This window comes from Candida tropicalis, assembly GCF_000006335.3.
Source record: "Candida tropicalis MYA-3404 genomic scaffold supercont3.2, whole genome shotgun sequence".
NCBI classification, from domain to species: domain Eukaryota; kingdom Fungi; phylum Ascomycota; class Pichiomycetes; order Serinales; family Debaryomycetaceae; genus Candida; species Candida tropicalis.
In genome coordinates this window covers 539,011-562,879 of record NW_003020049.1, presented here as the reverse complement: position 1 = coordinate 562,879, position 23,869 = coordinate 539,011, and the positions used below count along the sequence as shown (strand labels likewise).

Below are 23,869 nucleotides of genomic sequence, written 5' to 3'. Positions count from 1 at the left end.
TCCAAGCTTCCAAGAGGCCATTAACATTGGAAAATTCCAAGGTATGCTGTATGTCACGTGCGCTCCCCACGTGATTTCTGTCATGTGATTCTAATCATGTGTTATAAGTCAGGTGATTTTTGGTCATCTTATATTGATCACATGGTTATTTGTCACATGATTTTCACGTGGTAATCACGTTTTTGTTAGTAAAATTATTCTTAAAAAGTATAAAATGGAGTAGTTTTATACATACATTTGACCACAGACCATTGGGACTCTTTGAGTGTAATTGAAATGAGAACTTCCGGTGTTGATTTGGCTTCCAGTGATTTTATCAGCCCAACCACCACATGATCTAAAGTAAGCAGCAGTTAAGGCGATATCGCCTCTAGCATTTTGCAATGATTTACCATTGTCCCAAGTTTCAATTTGAGCTAAAGTTTCTGCATTCTCTTCGACTAAATCAGCCAAGTTGAACAAAACTCTTGCTCTTTCTTCTGGTGGACCAAGAGCCCATCCATTGTCATAAGCTGCTTTGGCAGCGTCAACTGCGGTATTAACATCTTCAGCTAAACCTTCATAAACATCAGTGATTTTTTCTTCAGTAGATGGAGAAATAACTTCAAAGGTTTTGTTGGCTTGTGGAAGAACGTATTCGTTATTGATGAACAAACCCAATGGTTGGTTGTAAGTGATACCTCTTGGGGTAGTAAGTTGAGTAACTAATGGCAAAGCTTTCTTAAACATTTTGCTTCTTCAATTGTTGTTGGTAATGAAAAGTAGCAAGTTTAACACAGAAAAAAAGAAAAGAAAAGAAAAACAAGGGATAACAAAAAAAACAATTGAATTTTTTGGGAAATGATCTACATTTTTATACTTTGAGCTGAACAAACATTGGCACTTCCAGTCGTGATGGAATTGAATCAACTGCGGGGGTGTTGGTGGAAATTATTCCCAACATCGTATACACGACTGAAGAAATATTAACATCTCGAGTGGGGGAACATGCAAGGTTCTTTCCACTAGAACTCTAACTCCGAGAGTTCCACGTATGTGTGTTAGTGTAACTGTTCTAGTGCAAAACATTTTTTCTGTTTCTTTCTTGGTGTATAACTTTGTGACCATTACAAATCGGTGATTAAAGGACAAAAAATTAATGATCACCCGCTGGAAATAATTAATAATCAATCATTAGGCATTAGGAAATAAGATGCCTTTCAATGATTGTTATTGTCATCTTCTTAAATCCTTTCTTTTATGTGTTGGAGAGCAAGATTTCAATGTATGAGTTAAGATTTGTAAGATTATATATTCGGTCTTTAACATACTGATAAAATTTATTTTTAAAGGGAAAGAGAGAGAGAGAGAGAGAGAGAGAGAGAGAGAAAAAAAATAATAATAGGATATGAAAAAGGGGTAATAGGACTCCAATCGTATAACCATTTTTTTTTTTTAAATACTCCCTAGCTTACCCCATTTGTTTTCGTCAACGAAATCATTTTTTATTTTTATGAACAGTCGTGAAGTAGCGATTAATGTGCCGAGGTTTAGATGCCTGCATTAATAATGAAACTAATAAAAGGACAACTAAAGTAAAGAATAATGACGTTTTGCGCTATCTCGGTCTTAGCTGACCATTTTCCCAACGGTTCTGCAGCCAATGTACCCAACCTGTTCTCAACTCCGAAGTATGGCGAAGGGTTAGGACAACCAATCTTAACTTGTGTATCGTTTTCTGGTACGTAACACCGACATTTTGTGGGTTTGAGAAATAGATTTACCTCATACACCGTATTTTTCACGAATTAAAATTTTGACACCGTAATGGATTATGAAATTGTAAAGTGAAAAAGGCATCGCAAAACATTACCAAACAAAACTAAACAAAATGCCAATAGTAACAATCTTTCTTGGCACTAACTACATTTCAAAGAATAGACTGTGTAGATTGTATTGACGTTTGAGCTTCTCTTGTTTTGGGAAACTATTTTGTTTTTTGTATTCTTGTATTAGGGTTTACAGGTACAGAACAAGAATGTACAGTATGCTAATGACAAGAAATATTTTTCTTCATTTTAGTATTAGTCCTTTTGCGATGAGCGTCTGTATAGAGAATAACCAGAATTGAAGATTTTTGTTGAGCTGTTTCAATTGCAAGGACCTGTTCTACGTATTGACAATTACTGTGTCAAAAATCAAAAAAAAATCTTTGTTTTGAGATACTTTTCAGCCTTGGCTGTGAGTTTTGCGTATGTTTGTACAAATGCGTGCTCTCTGACTCTGTTTAGAGATGAGTAAAGCTGTACACACGAATTACTAAAGACAAAAGGAGAAACTGTGCCACGTTTATATGAAGAAGAGAAGCCATTCATTCAGATCTTTCTAAAAGGAGGAGGAGAGCGCATATAATTGTGAAATACTTTCAAAGTCCGTAGGTTCGGCACTTGATAAATAAAGTTTCTGTAGACTATTTAACAAAAAACTTGTATTTCTTTTTATTTTACCTATAGTATCTATCAAGTGCATGGTCTAGTTTTATTCATTCGTAAAACTTTTTTTATTGTACTTTTCTAGGATTTTGAATCCTATGATTCGAACGCGTCATAAAGTAAAAAAAAAAACAACGAAAGAAAAAATAACTTCAGCTATGCCATGCATAGTCTCCGCATTAAAATTGAAAAACAAATGCTTGGTCTTTTTGAAACCCATTTCCTAAATTGGACGTCACGTTCTGTTATGTAAGCATTTTTATGATTGAATTTCTCCAATAATTCGAACTCAAATACTCCCAAAATTTGTTTAAATAGGAAGCCAGATGTAATTACTATAATGTAGAATATATATCATTTGATTATTATTAGTTTTGTTGATTTCAAGGGCTGTGCTTTTTTTTGGTCAAGAATTGATTCAAATTTTTGTACAAAAAGATGTAACTCCACATAAATCACAAATCAATGATTAAATAGTACAGAAATGACGTGTTTTACTAAACTATCTATTACACTATTTATACTTACACAGTTAAAGACTCCATATTTTTAGTTAAGTCATCTTTCTCTATGATATTTCCCAATTTATCGTACTGGACTTCTTCTTCTTCTTCTTCTTCATCGTCATCGTCATCCTCTTCTTCTGATTCAATTATATTGCCCAATGAATCATACTTTACTTCTTTCTCTTCAATTTCATTACCTAGAGCGTCATATTTCTTTTTCGATATAACGTTTCCCAAGTTATCATATTCAACTTCTTCTTCTTCTTCTTCCTCCTCGCTATCTGCATCTGAATCTAGAACACCCTCGTCCTCATCATCATCGCCTGCTCTGTTTACATTCCCCATCATCCAAATATCTCCACTTTGAGCCTTATCTTTTCTTTCTTTCGCTTCTTGTTCAATTTTTTCCAACCATTCTTCTTGGGCTTTAGTTATACTTTCTGAATCGGTACATTTTTGATATAGTTCAATCAACTCTTCATTTATTTTTAAAAATGTTAACCCCCATGAAAAATTCAGTAATAATAATTCTGCCCAATCTAAATGACCCACAATTGCAAAACATGCAGCTAATGCTTCAACACAATTTAATCTCCATGGACGTCCATAATTAACAGGATTAGCAGCAACTAAATAAGGTAATAATCGTTCATTTTTACCTCCAATTTTATTAAATGGAATTTCATCTAATCTTGCCCATGAACATTCAACAACTGCTGCACCATTAGTTTCAACAATTTCTTTATCATTTGGACAAACTATTGATTTACCATTTGGTGAAACTACAACACCTTGGAATTTTTGTCCAACTCGAAGATTTTTAATTAATCCTAATCTTTCAAGTTTTTTACCACTACATCTTTTAGGATCACAATGATCAAAATCCCACATTGCTAATTTTGTAGGAAATGCATTATTTGAATTGGAACTTGATGATGATGCACCGGTTTCTTGTCTACCTTTACGAATATGATGTTGTTTTGATTTATGTCCATTTGATGTACGTGATTTAGATGATCTTTCTTCACTAGATTTGTTCTTTCCTTTTGCCATTGTTGTTGTGTGGTGATGGTTATGGATGATGAGATGATGTTTGAAGAATGAGAAAAATTTTTAATTTCTCATTTTTGTTTGTCTATTCATTTTCACAGTTATCCCACGATCTACAATTATCATTTTCTTTTTTTTTTTTTAAATAAAAAACAATACAAATTTCATTAAAATACTAATATACAATAAAAAGAATAAAGGGAAAAGGAAAACAAACTATAAACTAGAATATTTTTCTTTATTTAAGAAGAAGAAAAAAAAAAATTGGAACTGAAATCATTAATACAAAAAAATAAAACTCTCGTGTTTTGAAAAATTATTAAATAAAGAAAGATCCAATCTTTTCATGCTTTTAGAAATCTTCATCAAAAGTGAAAGCACCGGTTTCTCTGTCTTCAGCTTTAGACATAACACCAGCTTTTTGGTAATCAGAAACTCTCTTTTCGAAAAAGTTGGTTTTATCAGCCAAGGAAATATTTTTCCATGAAATCGAATGGGTTAGTAACATTGTAAACTTTCTTGTTATCCAAGGCAAATAAATAATCTATCAGCAACATATTCAACATATTTGACACATCAAGTTCACAGTTCATACTCCAATAAAAGAAACTGGAAGAGCATCAGTGAAATATTTCTTTTTTCAACATCAACAGCTTTCAACAATAATCTTTTCAACAATTTTCTGGAGATGGGTCTGTGTTGCAAGTGGGAGGACAACCAAACAAGCTAAAATCAGGTATGTAAACCCTTCCATCTCTTACAGATCAAATTCATGGAGAAAAGTCAAACCCTGGCATCAAAACCTCTCTTTTTCAAACAAGAAGATAGGAGCAAATGAACCACTGAAAGAAAATACCTTCAATAGCAGCAAAAAGCAACCAATCTTTCAGCATATAAAGCATCTTTATCTTGAATCCATTTGATGGCCCATTCAGCTTTCTTGGTAATACATGGAATGTTTTCAATGGCATTAAACAAGAAATCAGCTTCTTGTGGGTCTTTAACATAAGTTTCAATTAATAAAGAATACATTTCAGAATGAATGTTTTCCATCATGATTTGGAAACCATAGAATGATTTAGCTTCTGGCAGTTGGACTTCGGCAGAAAAGTTTTCAATCAAGTTTTCACCAACAATACCATCAGAAGCAGCGAAAAAGGCTAAAACTCTAGAAACAAAATATCTTTCATTGTCATTTAATTTGTTGTTCCAATCATCCAAATCTTTACTTAAATCAACTTCTTCACAAGTCCAGAAGGAGGCTTCGGCTTTTTTATAGAAATTCCAGATTTCATGATATTTAATTGGAAACATAACATAACGACGTTTGTTTTCTTGTAATAATGGTTCTTCAGCTTCCAATTGTTTCAATTTGTGTCTGTGAACTTTATGTTTAGCCAAAAATTCTTGATGTTTCTTCATATTTTCAGTAGATTCTTCAGTTTCTCCTTCTTTAGAAACAACAGATTGTTTAACTTGTTCAATAGTTTGAGCTTCATCTTTAGCTTTAGCATCAGCTGCTAATTTATCAGTTAAGGATTTTCCTTTCATGGTGGAGACATCTAAGTTGGAAATTTTACCGGTTAAACCTCTAGTTGGTGTTTCTTGAGCAGACATTGTTAATATTAGTTGAATTGATAGTGTAATAAGTGTTGAATCTTAAACGACAAAAAAAAAGAAAAAAAGATCTGAAAAAAAAAGTCTCGATGATGTGGGAAATGTCAAGTGATATTTATACTAAATTGGAGCAGGAGTTTTTTCTATTCAAATCACATCGTCAATAGGCAAAAAAAGCCATTCCCGAGATTATTTTTTTTCTTTTGCTATTTAGTTTTTAGGAATGATGATGCTTTGTGTATTATACATTAAATTACTATGTCGTTATATGTATTTTGTGACTGTAAAGGAATTTTTTTTTTCTTTTCTCTTCATTGCTCAATTGTTCTCTTTTTTTTTTGCAGTGGTGACACGACACGTATGACGGAAAAATAAAAAATTTCATTGGAAAATACTTATACACGCGTAACGTGTAATCCTTGATTTGTTTTGATCTCATCCTGTTAAGGTAATGAAGAGATAGAATGAATTACTAATCAGCGTAATCGGTTATAGCAACTCAATTGAATGATTTAGAGTAGAATTATTCTACAGGATGATCTAATTCCAATAATACTATCATGCTTTCTGCATATCGTAAACCCATAGCCGTCAATGGTCCACAATATTCTCCTCATGTCTTTCCAATTCATCCCTTTAAAAGAAAAGAAAAGAAAAGAAAAGAAAAAGAAAAAACTACCACATAATCTGACATGATTTAGCCAGCAACATCGGGTGTCGTGCGTCCCTTTCCAAGACGCGTTTGTGTGAGTGAAATTTTCATGGACACGTCTGTTACTAAAAAAAAAAAATTCAATTACGTGATTTCAAGTCGCGTGTTTTTTTTTTGGGTTTGTGACCTGTATTATATTTTATGAATTTTCAAGACAATAAACTCTAATGTTTTTGTTTTCATTCTTCGAGATTAAGGTAATTCCGATAAGGAAATTGTGATAAATGTTCAAAATCAAGAAAATGAATTACAACTCAAAACAAACTAATACCCATAGCTATAAACTACAACCGACTTACGGGATTGAGTAGGATTGGCTAAATGCTCTATATTTAGTCGCGCAGATATCTGCTGATGATGAAACTTAAATGAAGATGTGATTACTAATCATTTGGATTATGATGAATTGATAGTAATATATATAATATATATTTGGGTTTCTTACTTGTATAGTCATATCTATAAACATGGATGAAAGAAAAAAAAAAAATAAATCATACTGGGTGAGAAATGGAAATAAAAGTGAAATAGAATTGAATTAATAGCTATCTCCACACAATAGTAATTTGAATACATAAAAAGATAGCTTATCAAACAGCATAATAAATCAAACCATGAGATTTCTGGTTGCACCATAAGTTGGATTATCATCAACAAGACTTAAAGGAGATGTTACTCTTGGAGGTGAATTCCCAATTGCTCCACCAAAGTCAATTGGATCATTCAAACTTGGAACATCATCCTCAAAACTAGTGAAATTAAGAACTGGAGAGCTAATTTCATTAAAATCCAAATCCAAATTTTCATACAATTTACCAATATCACCATGACCACCATATGTCTTACTACAATTCATTTGCAAATCATTGATTTCCTTTGACATAATCTCTGGCCATTCAAACCAATTCAAATCCATGGAGAAATTCTCAGCAAATGCTCTTTCGGCATCTTTACTAGACAAATATTGGTAATGTGGTAATGATGGTAAACCAAATAACATGGAGTGCATGTTGGTTTTATCACTAATCAAACGTTTTGGACGACCATACAACTTAAATGCATCAATAATCGGGATATAATTACGAATCATAGTTTCAACTGCAGTGACCCCCGGATGAGAGATTGGCATGATGTACATGGAGTTGGTCAAAACAAAGTCATCAGCATGTCTCTTGAAGAAACTGGAGTTAATTCTCTTGTGACCCTTTTGATTGTGATTTGGATTAACAGGAGATCCATTCAATGAACCATTTCTGGCAAGACCATTACTGGATGGTGGAGATGATGGTTGATTGAAAAATGAACTTGTAGAATTTGTTGAACCTGAACGTGAACGATTAACTGGTGTTCCTGGTGTATCTTTAGTAAGCGAAGAAAGGGAATGATTAGAACCAGAACGTGAAATACCATGATTTTTAGCAATCAATTTTCTTGGATTAAGCAATTGGTGATGATGCAATTCATTATCCATACTATGAGGGAATAAATGTTCATAATTCTTACTAATATGGATTTCACCAGCAGCACGCATAATGGAGTTGACATCAATCATGTTTGATTGTTCAGGATACACATTGAAAATAGCAGCCAAGTCAGAAATATAAGCAATGAGGTATTTCTTCAGAACTTTTTTATCTGAAGGGTAAATCTCAATTCTTCCAATATGACCCTTGTCACTAGGTAAAACAACCATGTAAACTTTGATCCATTTGGTAGAAACCTCTGGTAATCTAATATTACACCATTCATACTGTGGGAATCTCTTTTTGTTACCCAACAAAACACGGATATCCAGTAATCTTGATCCCTTGGAGGACAAAATAACAGCAGTAAACGCTTCATTCAACTTTTCATATTCATATTTGGAAAGAATTATAGCACTCATCCATTTATTGAACAACCCTTTATCGTGAAATCTGAGCATCACGGCAGCATCTTCACGTAAATCTTGATATATTTTAATTTCAAGATCAGAAACCACTTCCACATGAGAATCAATAACATTGATATACTTTGGCTTGAATTCATTTCCTTCCTCAAATACATACTCATCAGACAGTGGTCTCCAGATGGCCAATTCACTACCAGTTAACTTGGCTTCCACTTCAAACCAGACCCTTTCAGAGTTGATAATTCCTGGAACCTGTAAAGCACCCACACAATAAGTTCTTAATTTTTGAGCGTTTATCAAAGTTACAACGGGACGGAATTCTGGAGGCAATGAATCGGTCTGTTGTTTATTTTGCAACAACAAATCTCTGCCAGAAACCGAACTTGTCGAAAAAGTAGATTCACTATCATCATTAGAAAAAATACGGCTCTGACGCACAAATGAGGAGGGGGTTGCTTTAACACGATCAGACAATGTGCGCTTATGCAAGCTGGTGTCTGAAACAGAAGCTTCTGCTACTTGATGTTGATTTTTGCGCAACTTAGGGGGAGTTGCAAAACTAGGGGATAAACCACCATTAACTTCATAAAATGAAGATGCTTCAGAAGTTTGATTAATTGAGGAGTTTGTATTAATTTTTGGCAACAAGGAAGTAGATTTAGAATCAGTGCTGCTTGTGCTGCCACTTTTTTCACTATCAGCCAAAAACCCAAAAGGTGATTGTATAGCAATATCCTTTTCTGGAACTGGAGGTGGAGAAGGGGTACTTGAATACCTATCTTGATCTTGTAAAGTTGTAGGAGGCTGAGCCAATGGGAGAAGTAACTCGATGATGGATTGGCAGGGCTGGAGGTGAATATGTAGAATAAAATGGGTTTTCTGTAGAAACACTTAAATGCTCAGTTGAAGATCGGGTGTTATCTGGATGTGGAGCAGAAATATGGCCGTGGTATTCATCATGTGGTGCCACATAGTGATTAGTATTAATGGATGTCGGTTGGTTGCCAATTTTTTCTTTATTACTGGATGTAAATTTTGAACTAATGCGATTCTTCTCGCTCGAAGATGTGGCGGTCGACGGAGAACTGGAAGGAGAAGAGCCACCGCCAAATAATTTCTTTGGTGAAGTAATATGGAAAGGCATTGTTAATATGAAGTAATAACAGATATGATGTTTGACAACAATTGAAATGTGAAAATAAAAAGTAATAACTAGATTTAAACAACAACCTCAGGAAAAAATAAAGGAAAAAAAAAAACCAAAAAAAGAAAAATAAAAGTTGAAGATATCCACGGGAGAAACTTATGAATATAAATGAAATTTGTTTAAGGGAATGATGACAAAACAAAACAAAATAAAACAAAATAAAATAAAATAATGCAAAGTATTAAGAAGCAAATGTCGGTAGATAAATAAGAATAGAAATAGAAATAGAACCAGGAATATGAATAAGAATAACCTTGACTAAGAAAAAAAAATTATCTTAATTATGATTTATAATGAATTTCTATTCTGTTTAAAAAGCAAAGATAATAAAATTTCTTAGCTTTCCTCTTCTTCTTCTTCTTTTGTTCCCTGTAGGTAATAATTGTTTTGTGCAAATTAATGGGAGAATCGGCTTGAAATTTTTTTTTTCTTTCTTTCCTTCGTTCGCTCGTTCGTTCTATTTCGTACCCACAAACACACACACAGAATAGAACAGTATCAAATCTCGATATATATCTGTCTAATTAATGGAACGTACTAGTATGGAATTTCAATTGTATTATTAACAACAGCGACAGATATGTAGATGTTATGGGAATACGATAAAGTTTATTCTGAGAATGATGTGGCTAAAAGATGACAATGATGTAATAATTATCTAATTTTCTGTCTTAGTAAAAAAAAAAGGAATCCGAGATGGCACTTAATTTTTTTTATTTTTTTTTTTAGTAAATCACTCACAGATAGATAGAGTATACACACACACACAAAATCTAAATTAAGCAGTCAGGATCCTAAAGTAAACAATAATTTGATCCAAATAAAACAAATATAATTGGAAACCAAATTCAAATAAACAAGAAACTCGTCACTACAGAAATGGAAAAAAAAATCGTCGTTTGACATGCAAAAAAATTGTAGCAGAGATGTAACATTCTATTTATATAGTGTATAAAGTTTTTTTTTTTTTTTTTGCTATCGGTATATCGCCTTGTTCTGTAACAGGGGGCAATAATTTTTTTTCTAAAAAAAAAATCTGAATTGCTGTAGAATTTCATCATTGTGTTTGAGATCATTCTTATTTAACAGGAGAATTCATGTAACCTGTGGTATACGGCAGTGACACCCAGACTACAAAAACAAAGAATTAACAGCAAAATTTCAAGTCATTTTGGCAATTTCATAAGTTGTTGTAATAATTGCAAAGAAAAAAAAAAAAGAAAGCCTTCCTGAAATATGTACTTATCTACCCGTAGTCAAGATGACCTTCTTTTTGTAAAAGATGTTCCTTGAAATGAAATAATATTCTAGTTATGACTTATAATAATAATAATATTCCCCCCCGAACAAGGCCCCGTTAATAGTTTTCTATTGTATTTCACAGCCGATATTTAAGAAGAGCCATTGGTGCGTTCGTTTGTTGTAAACCGAAAATCCGAATACGTGTTTAGCATATTAACCGATAGAAGATGACGAAAACAACGATGACTAGTCGAGTTTCTTTTTTTTTTCTTTATTTGCCCGGTATGATTTCAAGTTTGATGGAGAGGGGATGCAACAGGTATTATTTCTCGTACCCATTACGTTCGTTCCAGGAGTCTACATGAGCTAGATGGGAAACCTATTTAGCCTAATTTGATACATACACTTTCTTAGTAATTAAAGAACAAATGTAACAAAAGTTGGGAAATATTTGATACAACTATGAGAATTATTTACTTTTCAGCTAGCTAATCTTTCTTGTGTTGCTACACCGCCACTACTTCGCCTACTAGAACAATTCTAGTTTTGCTCTACAAAACAAGCCTTTCGTCTACTCCTACTGTATGCAACAGGGTTCATATATTCGTTTACAAATAAAAAACCTTACCAAAACATCTGGAATCGAATACCATCACTCTAATGAAATAAAACACAACATTCTAGATTTAGTTGAAGTAGCATGTAAAAGACCACTCTATGAATAATGCCATATGTAGGCTCTAAATACTTAGTTATTAAAAACAAAACAACACTTATCTTAAACTTACGATTTTTTTTTTATCAATGATCTGTCTTTTGAATCGAACACAAGTGTTGATGTTTCTTTTTCGTTAAATATGCAAGGCAATAAGGCTTTGTTCATTTGTTCATTAGTTCATTTGTTCATTTGCTCCATGTTTCTTTCTTTTTCTTTTGCTCCGGAACTCTTATCAAATCCCCACCCTTGCCTATTTGTGAATATGCCTAGTTATTAAACATGACATCATCGTTATGATGAGACGAAAGCCTTTTACTTGTACGGGAAAAGTTTGTATAAGAAAAAAAAAACTGTAATCTTACAAGAAATGTTTTTTTTTTTTTCACCCTCAAAACCATTAAGGAGGTGCTTTTCTATTTTGGTCATCTCCTCCATCTTCTCCGACCCCCCACTACAATGGTTCCAATAAATGGTGGAGATATAATTCTATATTAGTTACGGAATATTAAGTCATTCAAAATATCATGGTATCTGTAATTAAGAAAATAATCTAAGGAATGCAAAAAAATAGAACAATCTAAAATCTCTTTTGCACCAGATCTCACTTACGAAATAATAAATAGGAAAAAAAAAAATAAAAATAAAATTGAAACACTACACTACTTAACACTTAGAAACACATTTGTGCTTATTAACACGTGCAAAAAAAATTATAACACCAGGTATATTATGGCGTACTATCCATATGATGGAGAGATGAAGTACTTTCTAGATGATATCAAACCGCCTCCTCCAAACAACATCGAACCTACTTTCACTCTATTAACTAATGAATTGTTCGATAAATTGGATGCTGTACGACGCGAGAATCTTAATGAATTTAGAACAATCACTGAGAAGAAATCATTTATTATCAAAAAATTCATTGATGTTTTCAGAACTCATATTGGGCAAGATATATATCCTTCAGTGAAATTAATATTTCCTGAGAAAGTAGGAAGATTGTATTTCATTAAAGAAATTGCATTAGCTAGGCTTTTGATCAGAATGTACAAGATTCCTAAAGATTCAGATGATTATAAATTACTCCACAATTGGAATCAACAATATCAAAGATCAAAAAGATTCGTGGTTGATGAAAAGAAAATCCGTGATTTGCCATTACAAGCATCGAGGATTATTGGTAAGAGAAGACCTTATGTAGAAAAACCTAAGGAGTTTACTGTACAGCAAATCAACTCCATATTGGATCAATTAACAATGGCAAAAATGTCACAGGATCAGATGGAGATATTGAAACCTGTTTTAGATGAATTGGGTATATCAGAAGTCAGATGGTTGATTCATATCGTGTTAAAGAAAACAATACTACTGAATATGGAGAGGGTTTTCTTTAATGATTGGCATCCGGATGGGTATAGAGTATTCACTATTTGTAATGACTTACAAAAAGCATTTCAATTCTCAACTAATCCTGAAGAAAGATTAGATTCCAGTCAATTGAATATTCATCCATTATTCAAGTTCAAACCTCAATTAGCTGAAAAACTAACTTCTAGTTATAATAATTTAGTTAAGAAATTGCAAAACAAACATGAAATGGATCCTCCATATGAAGCGAAATTTAAAGAGATGGATTTACAAGATAAGTTCTACATTGAAGAGAAAATGGATGGTGATCGAATGTTACTTCATAAAGATGGTGATTCATTCAAATTTTTCTCAAGAAAATTAAAAGATTATTCATTCTTGTACGGTGAGAGTTTTCAACTTGGTTCGTTGACTAAATATTTACGACATGCATTTGCTGGAAATGTCAAATCAGTGATATTAGATGGGGAAATGGTGGCTTATGATTATGAACGAAATGCCATTCTTCCATTTGGAACACTTAAAAGTCTGGCAATACAAGAAAGTGTTAGACAATTCACTACTATTGATCAATATCAACAACAGACGTCATATCCTTATTACCTTGTATTTGATATACTTTATCTAAATGGGAAAGATTTAACAAATTATCCATTGTTTTTCCGTAAGAACATCTTGAATAGAATAATTCGTCCAGTCCCTCATAGATTTGAAGTTCACGATGCAAGATTAGGTTCTTCACCACAAGATATAGAGCGAGCTATCAGAGAAGTTGTCAGTAGCAGAAGTGAAGGGTTGGTTTTGAAAAACGTACAACTGAAATATGCCATTGATGGATTTCGAAACCCTGACTGGATTAAAGTCAAACCAGAATATTTGGAAAAATTTGGAGAGAATTTAGATCTTGTTGTTATTGGTAAAATTCCTGCTATTAAAAACTCATATATGTGTGGATTAAAAAGTTCAGTTGATGGTGTATATTATAGTTTTTGTGTTTGTGCCAATGGAATTGAAATTGATGAATTTGATAAAATTGAAAGAATAACTCATGGGAAATGGATCAAAACAGATGATGAAATGCCTCCAGAACTGTTGATTAAATTTGGCACCAAATTGCCGACTTATTGGATCCATCCTAAGGATTCATTGGTGTTAGAGATCCGTGCCCGTTCAATTGATGCCCGTAAAGAGAAAACATATGCCGTGGGAACTACATTACACTGCAATCATTGTCGTAAAATAAGAGACGATAAACCAATTGACGAATGTATTACATTGGAGAACTACTTGGAAATGAAAGCTAACTACCTGAATGATTTATCTCATGCACAAAATGCATTGGGAAAGAAACGTGGATTATCAGACTCGTTCAACGAAGGTCCTTCTTTGAAGAAAACAAAAGTCGAGTTTGATTTATTTGAAGGGTTTGAATTTTTAATAATGAGTGATAAGAAGGAAGCTAACGGAGATTCAACTAGTATTGATGAGTTGAAAATCATGGTTAAGAAATATGGAGGCAAGGTTGTCAATTCAATTGATGTTAGAACTAATATGCAAATCATAGTCATTACTGAAAAGGATTTACCAGTGTGTAACAAGTATTTACTCAGAGGTCTTGACTTGATCAAACCATGCTGGATCATGGAATGTATTGCACGGAGGAAGATTCTTCAATTGGAGCCGTATTTTATTTATGCAACTGGAAATTGGGAGAAATTTCAACATATGGCAGATCGATATGGGGATTCATACATCATCCACCAACCATTAAACATAGTGGTTCCTAATTTATCAAATGAAGAACTCAAGAGACTTCGTAATAGTTATGATTGGGGGGATTCTAAACCATTGGTATATTTATTCGAAGATCTTTCATTTCACATATTGGGAAATTCAGTAGCTGCAGAATCATTAAAGGATAGAATTGAAAGATTTAATGGAGAGGTGATTGATAACTATATAAAATGCTATTATATTGTTATTCCCCAATCAACACCAAGAGAAAATGCTCTTAAAGAGATTGATATAATGGCAAAGCAAATTGCTGAAGCTTTGACCATTGATGAAAGTGGTAAAACCTCACGTATTCCATATTTCGTTACTGAGTCATTCGTTACCAAGTCAATTGAATTGAATTGTGTCGTTGATCCAGAAGATTACAAGTATGTATAGATTATATAGAATAAACTAGTATAGCTAGACACCAATGATTGAAAGCTTTTCAGTTTACTGCACAACATGGACATTTTGTAATATCCGACCACAAAATTCAATGTCGCATTGATGATATCGGAAAAACAAATAATAATCAGACCTCCCTTGTTTTGCCATATAGTTTTTTTTTTTCTTTTTTCCCAACATTGTTGAACAAAACACTTTCTATCCATTTGCAGCACCAATTTGCTTTATAATAGGTATCAATGATGACTAGAATAATTGATCTTCCTTCGAGTATATTATATCAAATCTTCCGATACGTACCAAATGATATACTAATTGAACTTATTGATATCCCAACTGTGAGTGATCAAGCGTCCAATGCATTATACACCAAAGTGAATATCGGAGCTAGATCTAGAGTTCAGAGCACCCCTGAACTTAAAGGAACAGATAAGATCCCAGTCGTTGATTGTGTGAATGATATAATAAAATTACAAGTGAAGTATCCTATGGCGAGACCTAAACAATGGGTATTTGAAGAAAGTATTGATGTCTTTGAAGAGATTAATAATCATTCTACGTTGTTTGATGACGCCAAAGATGTGGAAATACAATTTTCTGAAACTTGGAATGATCCTCAGTTTAGTTCAAAATTCTGCGAGGACTATAATGCTAATCCTATATTAATTACTTCCCTTGTGGATTTTGACTTGAATGTTTTAAATAAGATTACTGGTGAAAGGATAGGGAGATATCTAACATCTTTACGTGCTGCTAAATTTAACATCAATAATGATTTTGATAAATTATCATGGTTTTCTAAGTTGACTTCACTTACAATTGACACCGAGTTTTCCCCTACACAGCTTTACCAACTTCCAAGGCAATTGACTAGATTAAAAGTTAGTTTAGAGTTCCATAAGGATGATTACATTGAAGAGCGTATAAATAATGATTCATTGATAGAACTTGATTTTCCAAAAGGATTGCGTGAATTAGATGTTGAATTTGCAGAAGAACATCTTAATTCAAGTTTTTTCAATTTGGATATTTCCCATCTAACGCAACTCAAAAAGTTAACAATATCTACGATTTTACCCAGCGGCACGAACAATTCCTATTGTCTGTGGGAACTTCCCAAAAGTTTGAATTGGCTAAGCTACATTACTTATCATTCAATGAATACACCACTAAAGATTATGTGTCCAGAATTAGCTTTTTTGAGAGTAGTAAAAGCAGAGGATTCAAAACGAATGGAATACATAGTGAATGATTTACCTGAGACGTTACAAGAACTACATACTTCAGCTGAAGGTATTGTATATTCACCACCTTCATATGGAGACCCACCGTCCTATAACGCTTCTCCTCATAATGAAGAACCACCCAGTTATTTTTCACCTCCTTCTTATGAGGCTCCTGAGAAACTTGAAAATTTACCTACATTAGACAGTCCAGAAGAGTTGAAGGAGAAACTGAACTTTCCAGAAAGCTTACAAAGACTTGTTATCGATGGATATTTGAGTGAATTTGGTGATAATAAAACTCCTATTAAACTTCCATCAACATTAACAAATTTAACACTAACTGAAGTATCCAATGTAGATTTAGACACATTACAAAACCTCACACAACTAACCAATTTAGTGGTACGAGGATTCAAAGGTGGGGACGAATTTTCATACAACCTTCCGTCAAGCTTGAAGTCATTGGAGATTATTGATCACAGAATAAAAATATTCCATATTATTGCTCCTAATCTCGAAAGTTTAGTAATTCGAGGTAACTTATCCGGAGTGGTAGATGAATCCAGATTTACTTTTCCAGCAAGCATCAAGAAATTATCACTACAAGGTTGCAGAATAGATAAATTGTCAATCGATTTTCCCGATTCATTAGAATGGTTAGATATTTCAATGAATAATCTAAAAAGTATTGAGAGTTTACCATCTGGTTTGAAATATCTTGATTTGTTCATGAATCATTTTGGATCTACAAATGACGTACCTACTTTCCCAAAACAAATCGAGACTCTAAATTTGAGTCGTAATCAAGTTCATGATCAATGGATTTGTAAACTGGATTTACCAAGCTTAACCAAGTTGAAGAATCTTTACATGGCAGAAGATAAATTTTGTACATTGAACATTGAAGGATTACCATTATCATTAGTTGCTTTGGATGTACATGGAGGTGGAGTTTCTTCATTCATTGGGGATTTTAAAGACCTTGTAAATCTTGAAGAGTTGGATTTGTCCGACAATGAACTATCCAAACATATCAAACTGTTAGGTGGTAATTATTCAAAGATATTTGGCAAGAATGTTATTTATTCCAGTTTGTAGTACGTGTAGTGAACTTGAAAAAAAAAAGTATATAAAATTAGATTTCATGCTGGATCACACATCTGACAGTTGTTGCTATCAGTAAAACAATTGGTAAATCTCGTGCATCACCGTCATATACAAGTTGCACCTGTCTACAGGAGTAATAATTCAGTTACTGCAATTACAAGACCGGCATCCCGACTTCTTTGGCAGCAAGTTAGCAACCAAACTCTTCGCGCAAGACCGAAACCAAAAGATAACGACATAACTTTGCGTATTTCAAAACTTCTGGAACAACTATAAAAAGAATCCACAAAATCAGAATAAATTTTCATGTAAGAGAAAAGAAAATACAACAACGAAGGAACAACAAAAAAAAAAAAGAAAAAGAAACAAAATCAAAGTGAGATTTTTGTTCATCATTATCATCAAAAATTGCCAAGAGGACATAAACCATAGTATAAAATTTTTTACCCCAGTTTTTAAAATGAACCCTGCAACTTCAATACATAACTTTCTTGATAAACGTCATAGTATAACATTTACATTAGCATGGTCTACCTTTTTCATTTGTTTATCAGCACTACAATTTGGTTATCATCTTGCAGAATTAAATGCCCCTGGAGAAATTCTATCATGTAATTTTAAAAAACCTGGTCCATTACCAAGTTATGATGATACTATTTGGTCTCATTTAAATTTTCGTCAATGTATTAAAATGCCAGACTATGGAGTTGCTTTAGTTACTACAATGTTTACTATTGGAGGACTTTTAGCATCAATAGTCTTGGGATTTACTTCTGTATGTTCTATTTATGGTAGAAAACAATTATGTACAGTTGCTGCATTATTTTACTTTCTTGGTTCATCGTTAATGAGTTTTAGTCAAACAAATTGGCAAATCAATTTAGGTAGATTGTTAAGTGGTGTTGGTGCAGGAAGTTCATTAATCATGTCACCCATTTTAATTAATGAATTAGCGCCTCATAATCATAGAGGATTATTGGGATCGTTGATGCAATTTGCAGTTTCCTTGGGAATTTTACTTGCACAGGTAGTTTCGTATTTTTACTCCGATGATCAACAATGGAGAATTATATTTATTGTTGCTGGATGTTTAGGGTTAATTCAATTCTTGGGATTATTTACTGTTCCCGAATCACCAAAATGGTTGATTATGAAATATAGTGATGTACAGCAAGCTACTTTGATTCTAGAAAGTTTAAGAACAGACCACACTACAGTCGAGTTTGAAATTCAACATTGGAAACATCTTTTAACAAACAATTTAGTACAGCAAGATGAGGAACAAACTGAAACTAGTCTGTTATTGTCTCACGAATCACAATCTTCGTTTGATCCACCACTGATATCTACCTGGAAATTTCTCAGTGACTTGAAGTATCGTAATCAATTAATTGCTGTTGTGTTGATCATGACAGGTCAACAATGGTCAGGAGTCAACACAATAACCTACTATGGTGTCCAAGTTCTTAATGGGATATTCAACAACCCTGATGGAAATATGGTTTTGTTCCTAAGTTGTTTGATTTCTACTGTAAACGTACTTGTGTCTGTCGGTGTTGCACCATTGATTGATAAGTGGGGTAGAAAACCATTGTTGATGTCCAGTGTGGTAATCTGTGGAGTTAGTGCTCTTTCATTGGCTATTGGTATTCCAACTAAAAATGATGCTGTTGTCGTTACGGCATTTTTCTCCTTTATAATAGGGTTTGGTATTGGACTTGGTCCTATTCCATTCCTAATGATTAGTGAATTCACAGGTCATGACGTAGTGACAATTGCTCAATCTTTTGGTACCGTTATGAATTGGTGTTCAAACATGTCGGTAGCTATGTTTTTTCCAATATTGACAAAGTTATTAGGGGGTGGATTGGTATTTTCGGTATTTGCGATTAATTGTTTACTTTATGGCATTGGGTTTTATTATAATATTCCCGAGACTAAAGGATTTAATCACTCAAACGACGTGTGGGAAAATTTCAAATAAATAGACTCGTAGCTTCTAAATACTTTAGTGAAACTAGACGTTAATAGCCAGCTGTTATGCATGTAATTTCATTTCATCTTGTAATTTTGGTCTCGTTTTGTGGACAGACCAGAATTCTAATCGTTTCTGTACGACACACACGGTTTTCTGGTGAGCCTAAGCCTCATTCCCCGAGACAAAATTCATTTCATCAGCTGAATTTTGGTTTTTTTTCCGAAGTACATATAAACTACCAAATGTCCTCTTTTGGGGACTGGTTTTTTCTTTTCTTTCTGGATGTTTTTTTTTTTACAACCAGTTTATTTACATACACATAAACATAAGAATTAGAACAATATGGTTGATTACAAAACTTGGTTAAGTGAAATTGACGACAACAAAAAGATTTCTCAATTGTCAATTCCGGGAACTCACAATTCTGCAGCTTGCCATACTGCATTACCATCTGTGCAATGTCAAGGTGCTAGTGTCACCGAACAATTAGAACATGGTGTTAGATTTCTCGATATTAGAGTTGGTAAATTGTTCCTTGGTAATGATGTTAAAGATTTACAAGTTATTCATGGTAAATTCCCTGTTAAAATTCCATTCCCATTGAAATTGACCGATACTTTGAATGAAGTTTACAAATTTTTACAACACAACAGTTCTGAAACTGTTATTGTTTCTATTAAACAAGAAGGTAGTGATGATTGGGATAATGCCAATGATGAATTTGGTAAATTGATCTGGGATAAATATGTCAATCCAAATAAAGACAAATGGTATTTGAACACCGATATCCCAAGAGTTGGTGATGCTAGAGGTAAAGCTATTTTGTTCAGAAGATTTGGAGTTCAAGATGAAAACTTGAAAAATCAATTTGGTTTCTCTGCATCATTCTGGACTTATAATACTACTGATGATGATCGTGGTCAATTTGTCGTTCAAGATTTCTGTGAAGTCAATTCTGCCGCTGATTTGCCTAAGAAAATCGATTATGTCAAGAACTTGGCTAAAAGAGCTCAAGATTACACTTCTAACAATGATGATAAATTGTTCCTTAACTTCACTTCTGGTGCCAATTTCTTTGATAAACAATGCTGGCCAGAACCTATTTCCAAAGCTATGATTGAAGGTAATATTGAAAGTACCTTCCAAAGAGGTGTTGGTGTTATTGTTTTAGATTATGCTGAAGCTGAAAATTGGAAATTGCCAAAAGCTTTGGTTGATACTAATTTTTAGATATACCTATATAAATTTCTCCCTTTTGTATTATACGTGTAATAATTTGTATTTCTGTTTCTGTTTTTTAGTATAAACCGTCTAGAAGATCTCTCAAATTTGTATGTTGTTTTCTAGAGTTGAATAAAGAGGTTTAACTTTTCATTACTCTAAGCGATATCGGGGTATAAGATGTCTCCGGTCCACTAGCAACGTTAACCAACAAAAAGCAAAAAAAAAATCAACAAGCAACAGAGAGAGAGAGAGAGAGAGAGGAAAAAAACACCCACACTATACAATATCCGCCCCAGATTCGAAATTAAAAAGTTGATACATTAACCCATAGAACTTGTATTATATGCTTGCACCGAGACTAATAAGAAGTTGTCTTCTAATAAGACCAAGAATTGCAAGTATCAGCTTACAATTGGCTCGATATCAGTCCAAGAAAACAGATTTTCCTGATTTCTCACAGATCAATGATCCCAAATTGAGAGAAATCATTGAAAGTACCAATTTCGGAACCGAAGCAAAACTAAAGAAAGAGAAAGAAGAAGCCCTTAAGAAAAAGAAGATTGAAGAAGAAAAAAAGAAATTGGAACAGGAAAGAGAAGTTCAAAGAAAACGTCAAGAAAAAGAAGAAGAAGAAGAAAGTAAGAAACAAAAGGAAGAAGAGATCCTGAATCATAGAGATGAAAAAGTAGCTAAAGCGAATGAGAACTTGGAACTGGAAATATATACAACAGAATCAGGGAAATTAAAAGGAGTAGATAAAGATACCCATGAAGCCACAGTGGAAACTGACGATGAAGAGTATAAATTGAGAATGGAGAATAAAATTATAGCTACGAGTAAAGCAGATGTTGATGACAGTGAGATTCCAAATTTGGCCAAAGAAATCAATGAAACTATCCAAAAAGAAATTGGTGGATTACCTTCTCAGAAGGCTAAACAACAAAGTGAATTAGCTAAAAGATTAACCAAATATTTGGATTCAGCTCATGATACAATTCTTACTGCTACACGTGCATTAAATGATGTTACTGGATATTCTGCCATTGAAAAATTGAAAAAATCAATTGAACAACAAGAAGATGATTTAAAGCAAGCAAAAGAAAATGTTAAAAAATGCAAGATTGCATATGGTGAAGCCATCCAAAGAAGATCACATTCTCAAAGAGAAGTCAATGAATTATTAACTAGAAAACACAACTGGACTCTGAATGACTTGGAACGATTTACTGAATTATACAGGAATGATCATGAGAACGAAAGATTAGAAGAAGATGCAGAAAAAAAGTTAGATGAAGCTGAAAGTAAAGTTGATAGTGTTCAGTTAAAATTAACTCAACTGATATTAACAAGATATCATGAAGAACAAATATGGTCAGATAAAATAAGAAGGTCATCTACTTGGGGTACATGGGTATTGATGGGTCTAAATGTTTTACTTTTCATAGTAGCAACGTTTATTGTCGAACCTTGGAAAAGAAAGAAGTTGGTTCATGCATTTGAAGACAAAGTGAAACAAGTTTTGGTTGGTATTTCTCAAGAGAATGAAGCTATTTTGGAACCAATAATTGAAAAATTAGAACCTACTGATGGACAAGTTGTAATACCAGAAGAAACAAAGGAATTAAACGTGTCTAAAGATCCATTAGTCCAACCCCATGATTCAGTGTTAAAACCATTTGATTTCAAGTTCTTTAGCAAGACATGGAATGGTATAAAGGAGATGTTTTGGGCAAACTACAATGCGTTAGTTTCCCCTGATATTCAAAAGCTAGAATTTGATAAGTATGAATTTGAGTTATTTACCATTTCACTAAGTGTAATTGCATTCAGTATAGGTAGTGTAATTACATACTTCATTAAATAGACTTTTTTTTTTCCAGTATTTATTGCAAAAGAATTAGAAAACTTAATCACTTGACAGAATCATGTTCGCCTGTACACGACGATTTGGCTTTTGCTAACCTGGACGCAATTTTTCTTTTTTTCCCACACCAAAAGTCCAGAAGAAGAGAAAACAACGAGAGTTAGAAAGAAAAAAAAAAATTGTGTTGCCACTTAAATTTTCATTTCAGCAACAACCTACTGATATCACCATCATAGAATACTAATACAACTTTACCATGGAAGATCCCGTTCTTTTAGACAACGTAAACAATGTATTGTCAAAAATAAATAACACAACTACTAATAGTGCCAATGAAGCTGATGTTTATCTCAAGTTAAAAAAATTAGAAAAAGAATTGGATTTATTGTTACTACAAGAAGAATACATCAAAGATGAACAACGTCATTTAAAACGTGAATTGGTAAGGGCACAAGAAGAAGTTAAAAGAATAAAGTCTGTTCCATTAGTTATTGGGCAATTTTTAGAACCAATCGATGAAAATACAGGTATTGTTTCATCAACTACCGGATCAAACTATGTTGTTAGAATTTTGTCAACTTTAGATCGTGAATTATTGAAACCATCATCTTCAGTGGCATTACATCGTCATTCTAATGCATTGGTTGATATATTACCACCAGAAGCCGATTCATCTATTTCTATTGTTGGTGAAGACCAGAAACCAGATGTTACATATGCTGATATTGGTGGTCTAGATATGCAAAAACAAGAAATTAGAGAAGCCGTTGAATTGCCATTAACTCAAGGTGATTTGTACTCTCAAATTGGTATTGAACCACCAAGGGGTGTTTTATTATATGGTCCTCCAGGTACTGGTAAGACCATGTTGGTTAAAGCTGTTGCCAACTCATCCACCGCTTCTTTTATCAGAATCAATGGGTCAGAATTTGTTCAAAAATACTTGGGTGAAGGTCCAAGAATGGTGAGAGATGTTTTCAGATTAGCAAGAGAAAATTCGCCAGCCATTATATTTATTGATGAAATTGATGCTATTGCCACTAAGAGATTTGATGCCCAAACTGGTGCAGATCGTGAAGTTCAAAGAATCTTGTTGGAATTATTGAATCAAATGGATGGTTTTGATCAGACTTCGAATGTTAAGGTGATTATGGCAACTAATAGAGCAGATACTTTGGATCCTGCTTTATTAAGACCGGGAAGATTGGATAGAAAGATTGAATTTCCATCTTTGAAAGACAGAAGAGAAAGAAGATTAATTTTCTCCACCATTGCATCCAAAATGTCATTGGCTCCAGAAGTTGATTTGGACTCTTTGATTATTAGAAATGATCCATTATCTGGTGCTGTTATTGCTGCCATTATGCAAGAAGCTGGTTTAAGAGCAGTTAGAAAGAACAGATATATGATATTGCAAAGTGATTTGGAAGAAGCATACACTTCACAAGTCAAAACTGGTACCGAACACGATAAATTTGATTTCTATAAATAATGTAATAAGTAC

At 33.2% G+C, this 23,869-nt stretch overlaps 11 protein-coding genes across 11 annotated transcripts; 6 read left to right on the top strand and 5 right to left on the bottom strand. All coding sequences in view use genetic code 12, as the record gives it.

Annotated features, from left to right (window-relative positions):
• Positions 1-225: 225 nt before the first annotated feature.
• Positions 226-729, bottom strand: CTRG_01329 (uncharacterized protein; the record flags this gene model as incomplete). Its single annotated transcript, XM_002546977.1, has 1 exon — positions 226-729. The coding sequence occupies one exon, from the start codon at positions 727-729 to the stop codon at positions 226-228; it is 504 nt and encodes a 167-aa protein (XP_002547023.1).
• Positions 730-2,995: 2,266 nt separating this feature from the next.
• Positions 2,996-4,030, bottom strand: CTRG_01328 (ribosome biogenesis protein TSR3; the record flags this gene model as incomplete). The annotated part of the gene is made up of 1 exon (XM_002546976.1): positions 2,996-4,030. One exon carries the CDS (start codon positions 4,028-4,030, stop codon positions 2,996-2,998), a length of 1,035 nt encoding a protein of 344 aa, XP_002547022.1.
• An 855-nt stretch (positions 4,031-4,885) lies between these two features.
• Positions 4,886-5,644, bottom strand: RNR21 (ribonucleotide-diphosphate reductase subunit; the record flags this gene model as incomplete). Its single annotated transcript, XM_002546975.1, has 1 exon — positions 4,886-5,644. One exon carries the CDS (start codon positions 5,642-5,644, stop codon positions 4,886-4,888), a length of 759 nt encoding a protein of 252 aa, XP_002547021.1.
• A 1,319-nt stretch (positions 5,645-6,963) lies between these two features.
• CTRG_01326 (uncharacterized protein) lies at positions 6,964-8,280 on the bottom strand (the record flags this gene model as incomplete). The annotated part of the gene is made up of 1 exon (XM_002546974.1): positions 6,964-8,280. The coding sequence occupies one exon, from the start codon at positions 8,278-8,280 to the stop codon at positions 6,964-6,966; it is 1,317 nt and encodes a 438-aa protein (XP_002547020.1).
• A 742-nt stretch (positions 8,281-9,022) lies between these two features.
• Positions 9,023-9,391, bottom strand: CTRG_01325 (uncharacterized protein; the record flags this gene model as incomplete). Its single annotated transcript, XM_002546973.1, has 1 exon — positions 9,023-9,391. The coding sequence occupies one exon, from the start codon at positions 9,389-9,391 to the stop codon at positions 9,023-9,025; it is 369 nt and encodes a 122-aa protein (XP_002547019.1).
• Positions 9,392-12,143: 2,752 nt separating this feature from the next.
• On the top strand, positions 12,144-14,957 carry LIG4 (DNA ligase (ATP); the record flags this gene model as incomplete). Its single annotated transcript, XM_002546972.1, has 1 exon — positions 12,144-14,957. The coding sequence occupies one exon, from the start codon at positions 12,144-12,146 to the stop codon at positions 14,955-14,957; it is 2,814 nt and encodes a 937-aa protein (XP_002547018.1).
• A 248-nt stretch (positions 14,958-15,205) lies between these two features.
• Positions 15,206-17,290, top strand: CTRG_01323 (leucine-rich repeat domain-containing protein; the record flags this gene model as incomplete). The annotated part of the gene is made up of 1 exon (XM_002546971.1): positions 15,206-17,290. The coding sequence occupies one exon, from the start codon at positions 15,206-15,208 to the stop codon at positions 17,288-17,290; it is 2,085 nt and encodes a 694-aa protein (XP_002547017.1).
• A 469-nt stretch (positions 17,291-17,759) lies between these two features.
• Positions 17,760-19,283, top strand: HGT20 (Hgt20p; the record flags this gene model as incomplete). Its single annotated transcript, XM_002546970.1, has 1 exon — positions 17,760-19,283. The coding sequence occupies one exon, from the start codon at positions 17,760-17,762 to the stop codon at positions 19,281-19,283; it is 1,524 nt and encodes a 507-aa protein (XP_002547016.1).
• A 336-nt stretch (positions 19,284-19,619) lies between these two features.
• On the top strand, positions 19,620-20,507 carry PLC2 (Plc2p; the record flags this gene model as incomplete). The annotated part of the gene is made up of 1 exon (XM_002546969.1): positions 19,620-20,507. One exon carries the CDS (start codon positions 19,620-19,622, stop codon positions 20,505-20,507), a length of 888 nt encoding a protein of 295 aa, XP_002547015.1.
• Positions 20,508-20,844: 337 nt separating this feature from the next.
• On the top strand, positions 20,845-22,365 carry SHE9 (She9p; the record flags this gene model as incomplete). The annotated part of the gene is made up of 1 exon (XM_002546968.1): positions 20,845-22,365. The coding sequence occupies one exon, from the start codon at positions 20,845-20,847 to the stop codon at positions 22,363-22,365; it is 1,521 nt and encodes a 506-aa protein (XP_002547014.1).
• Positions 22,366-22,621: 256 nt separating this feature from the next.
• Positions 22,622-23,857, top strand: PR26 (proteasome regulatory particle base subunit; the record flags this gene model as incomplete). The annotated part of the gene is made up of 1 exon (XM_002546967.1): positions 22,622-23,857. One exon carries the CDS (start codon positions 22,622-22,624, stop codon positions 23,855-23,857), a length of 1,236 nt encoding a protein of 411 aa, XP_002547013.1.
• Between the last annotated feature and the right edge of the window lie 12 nt (positions 23,858-23,869).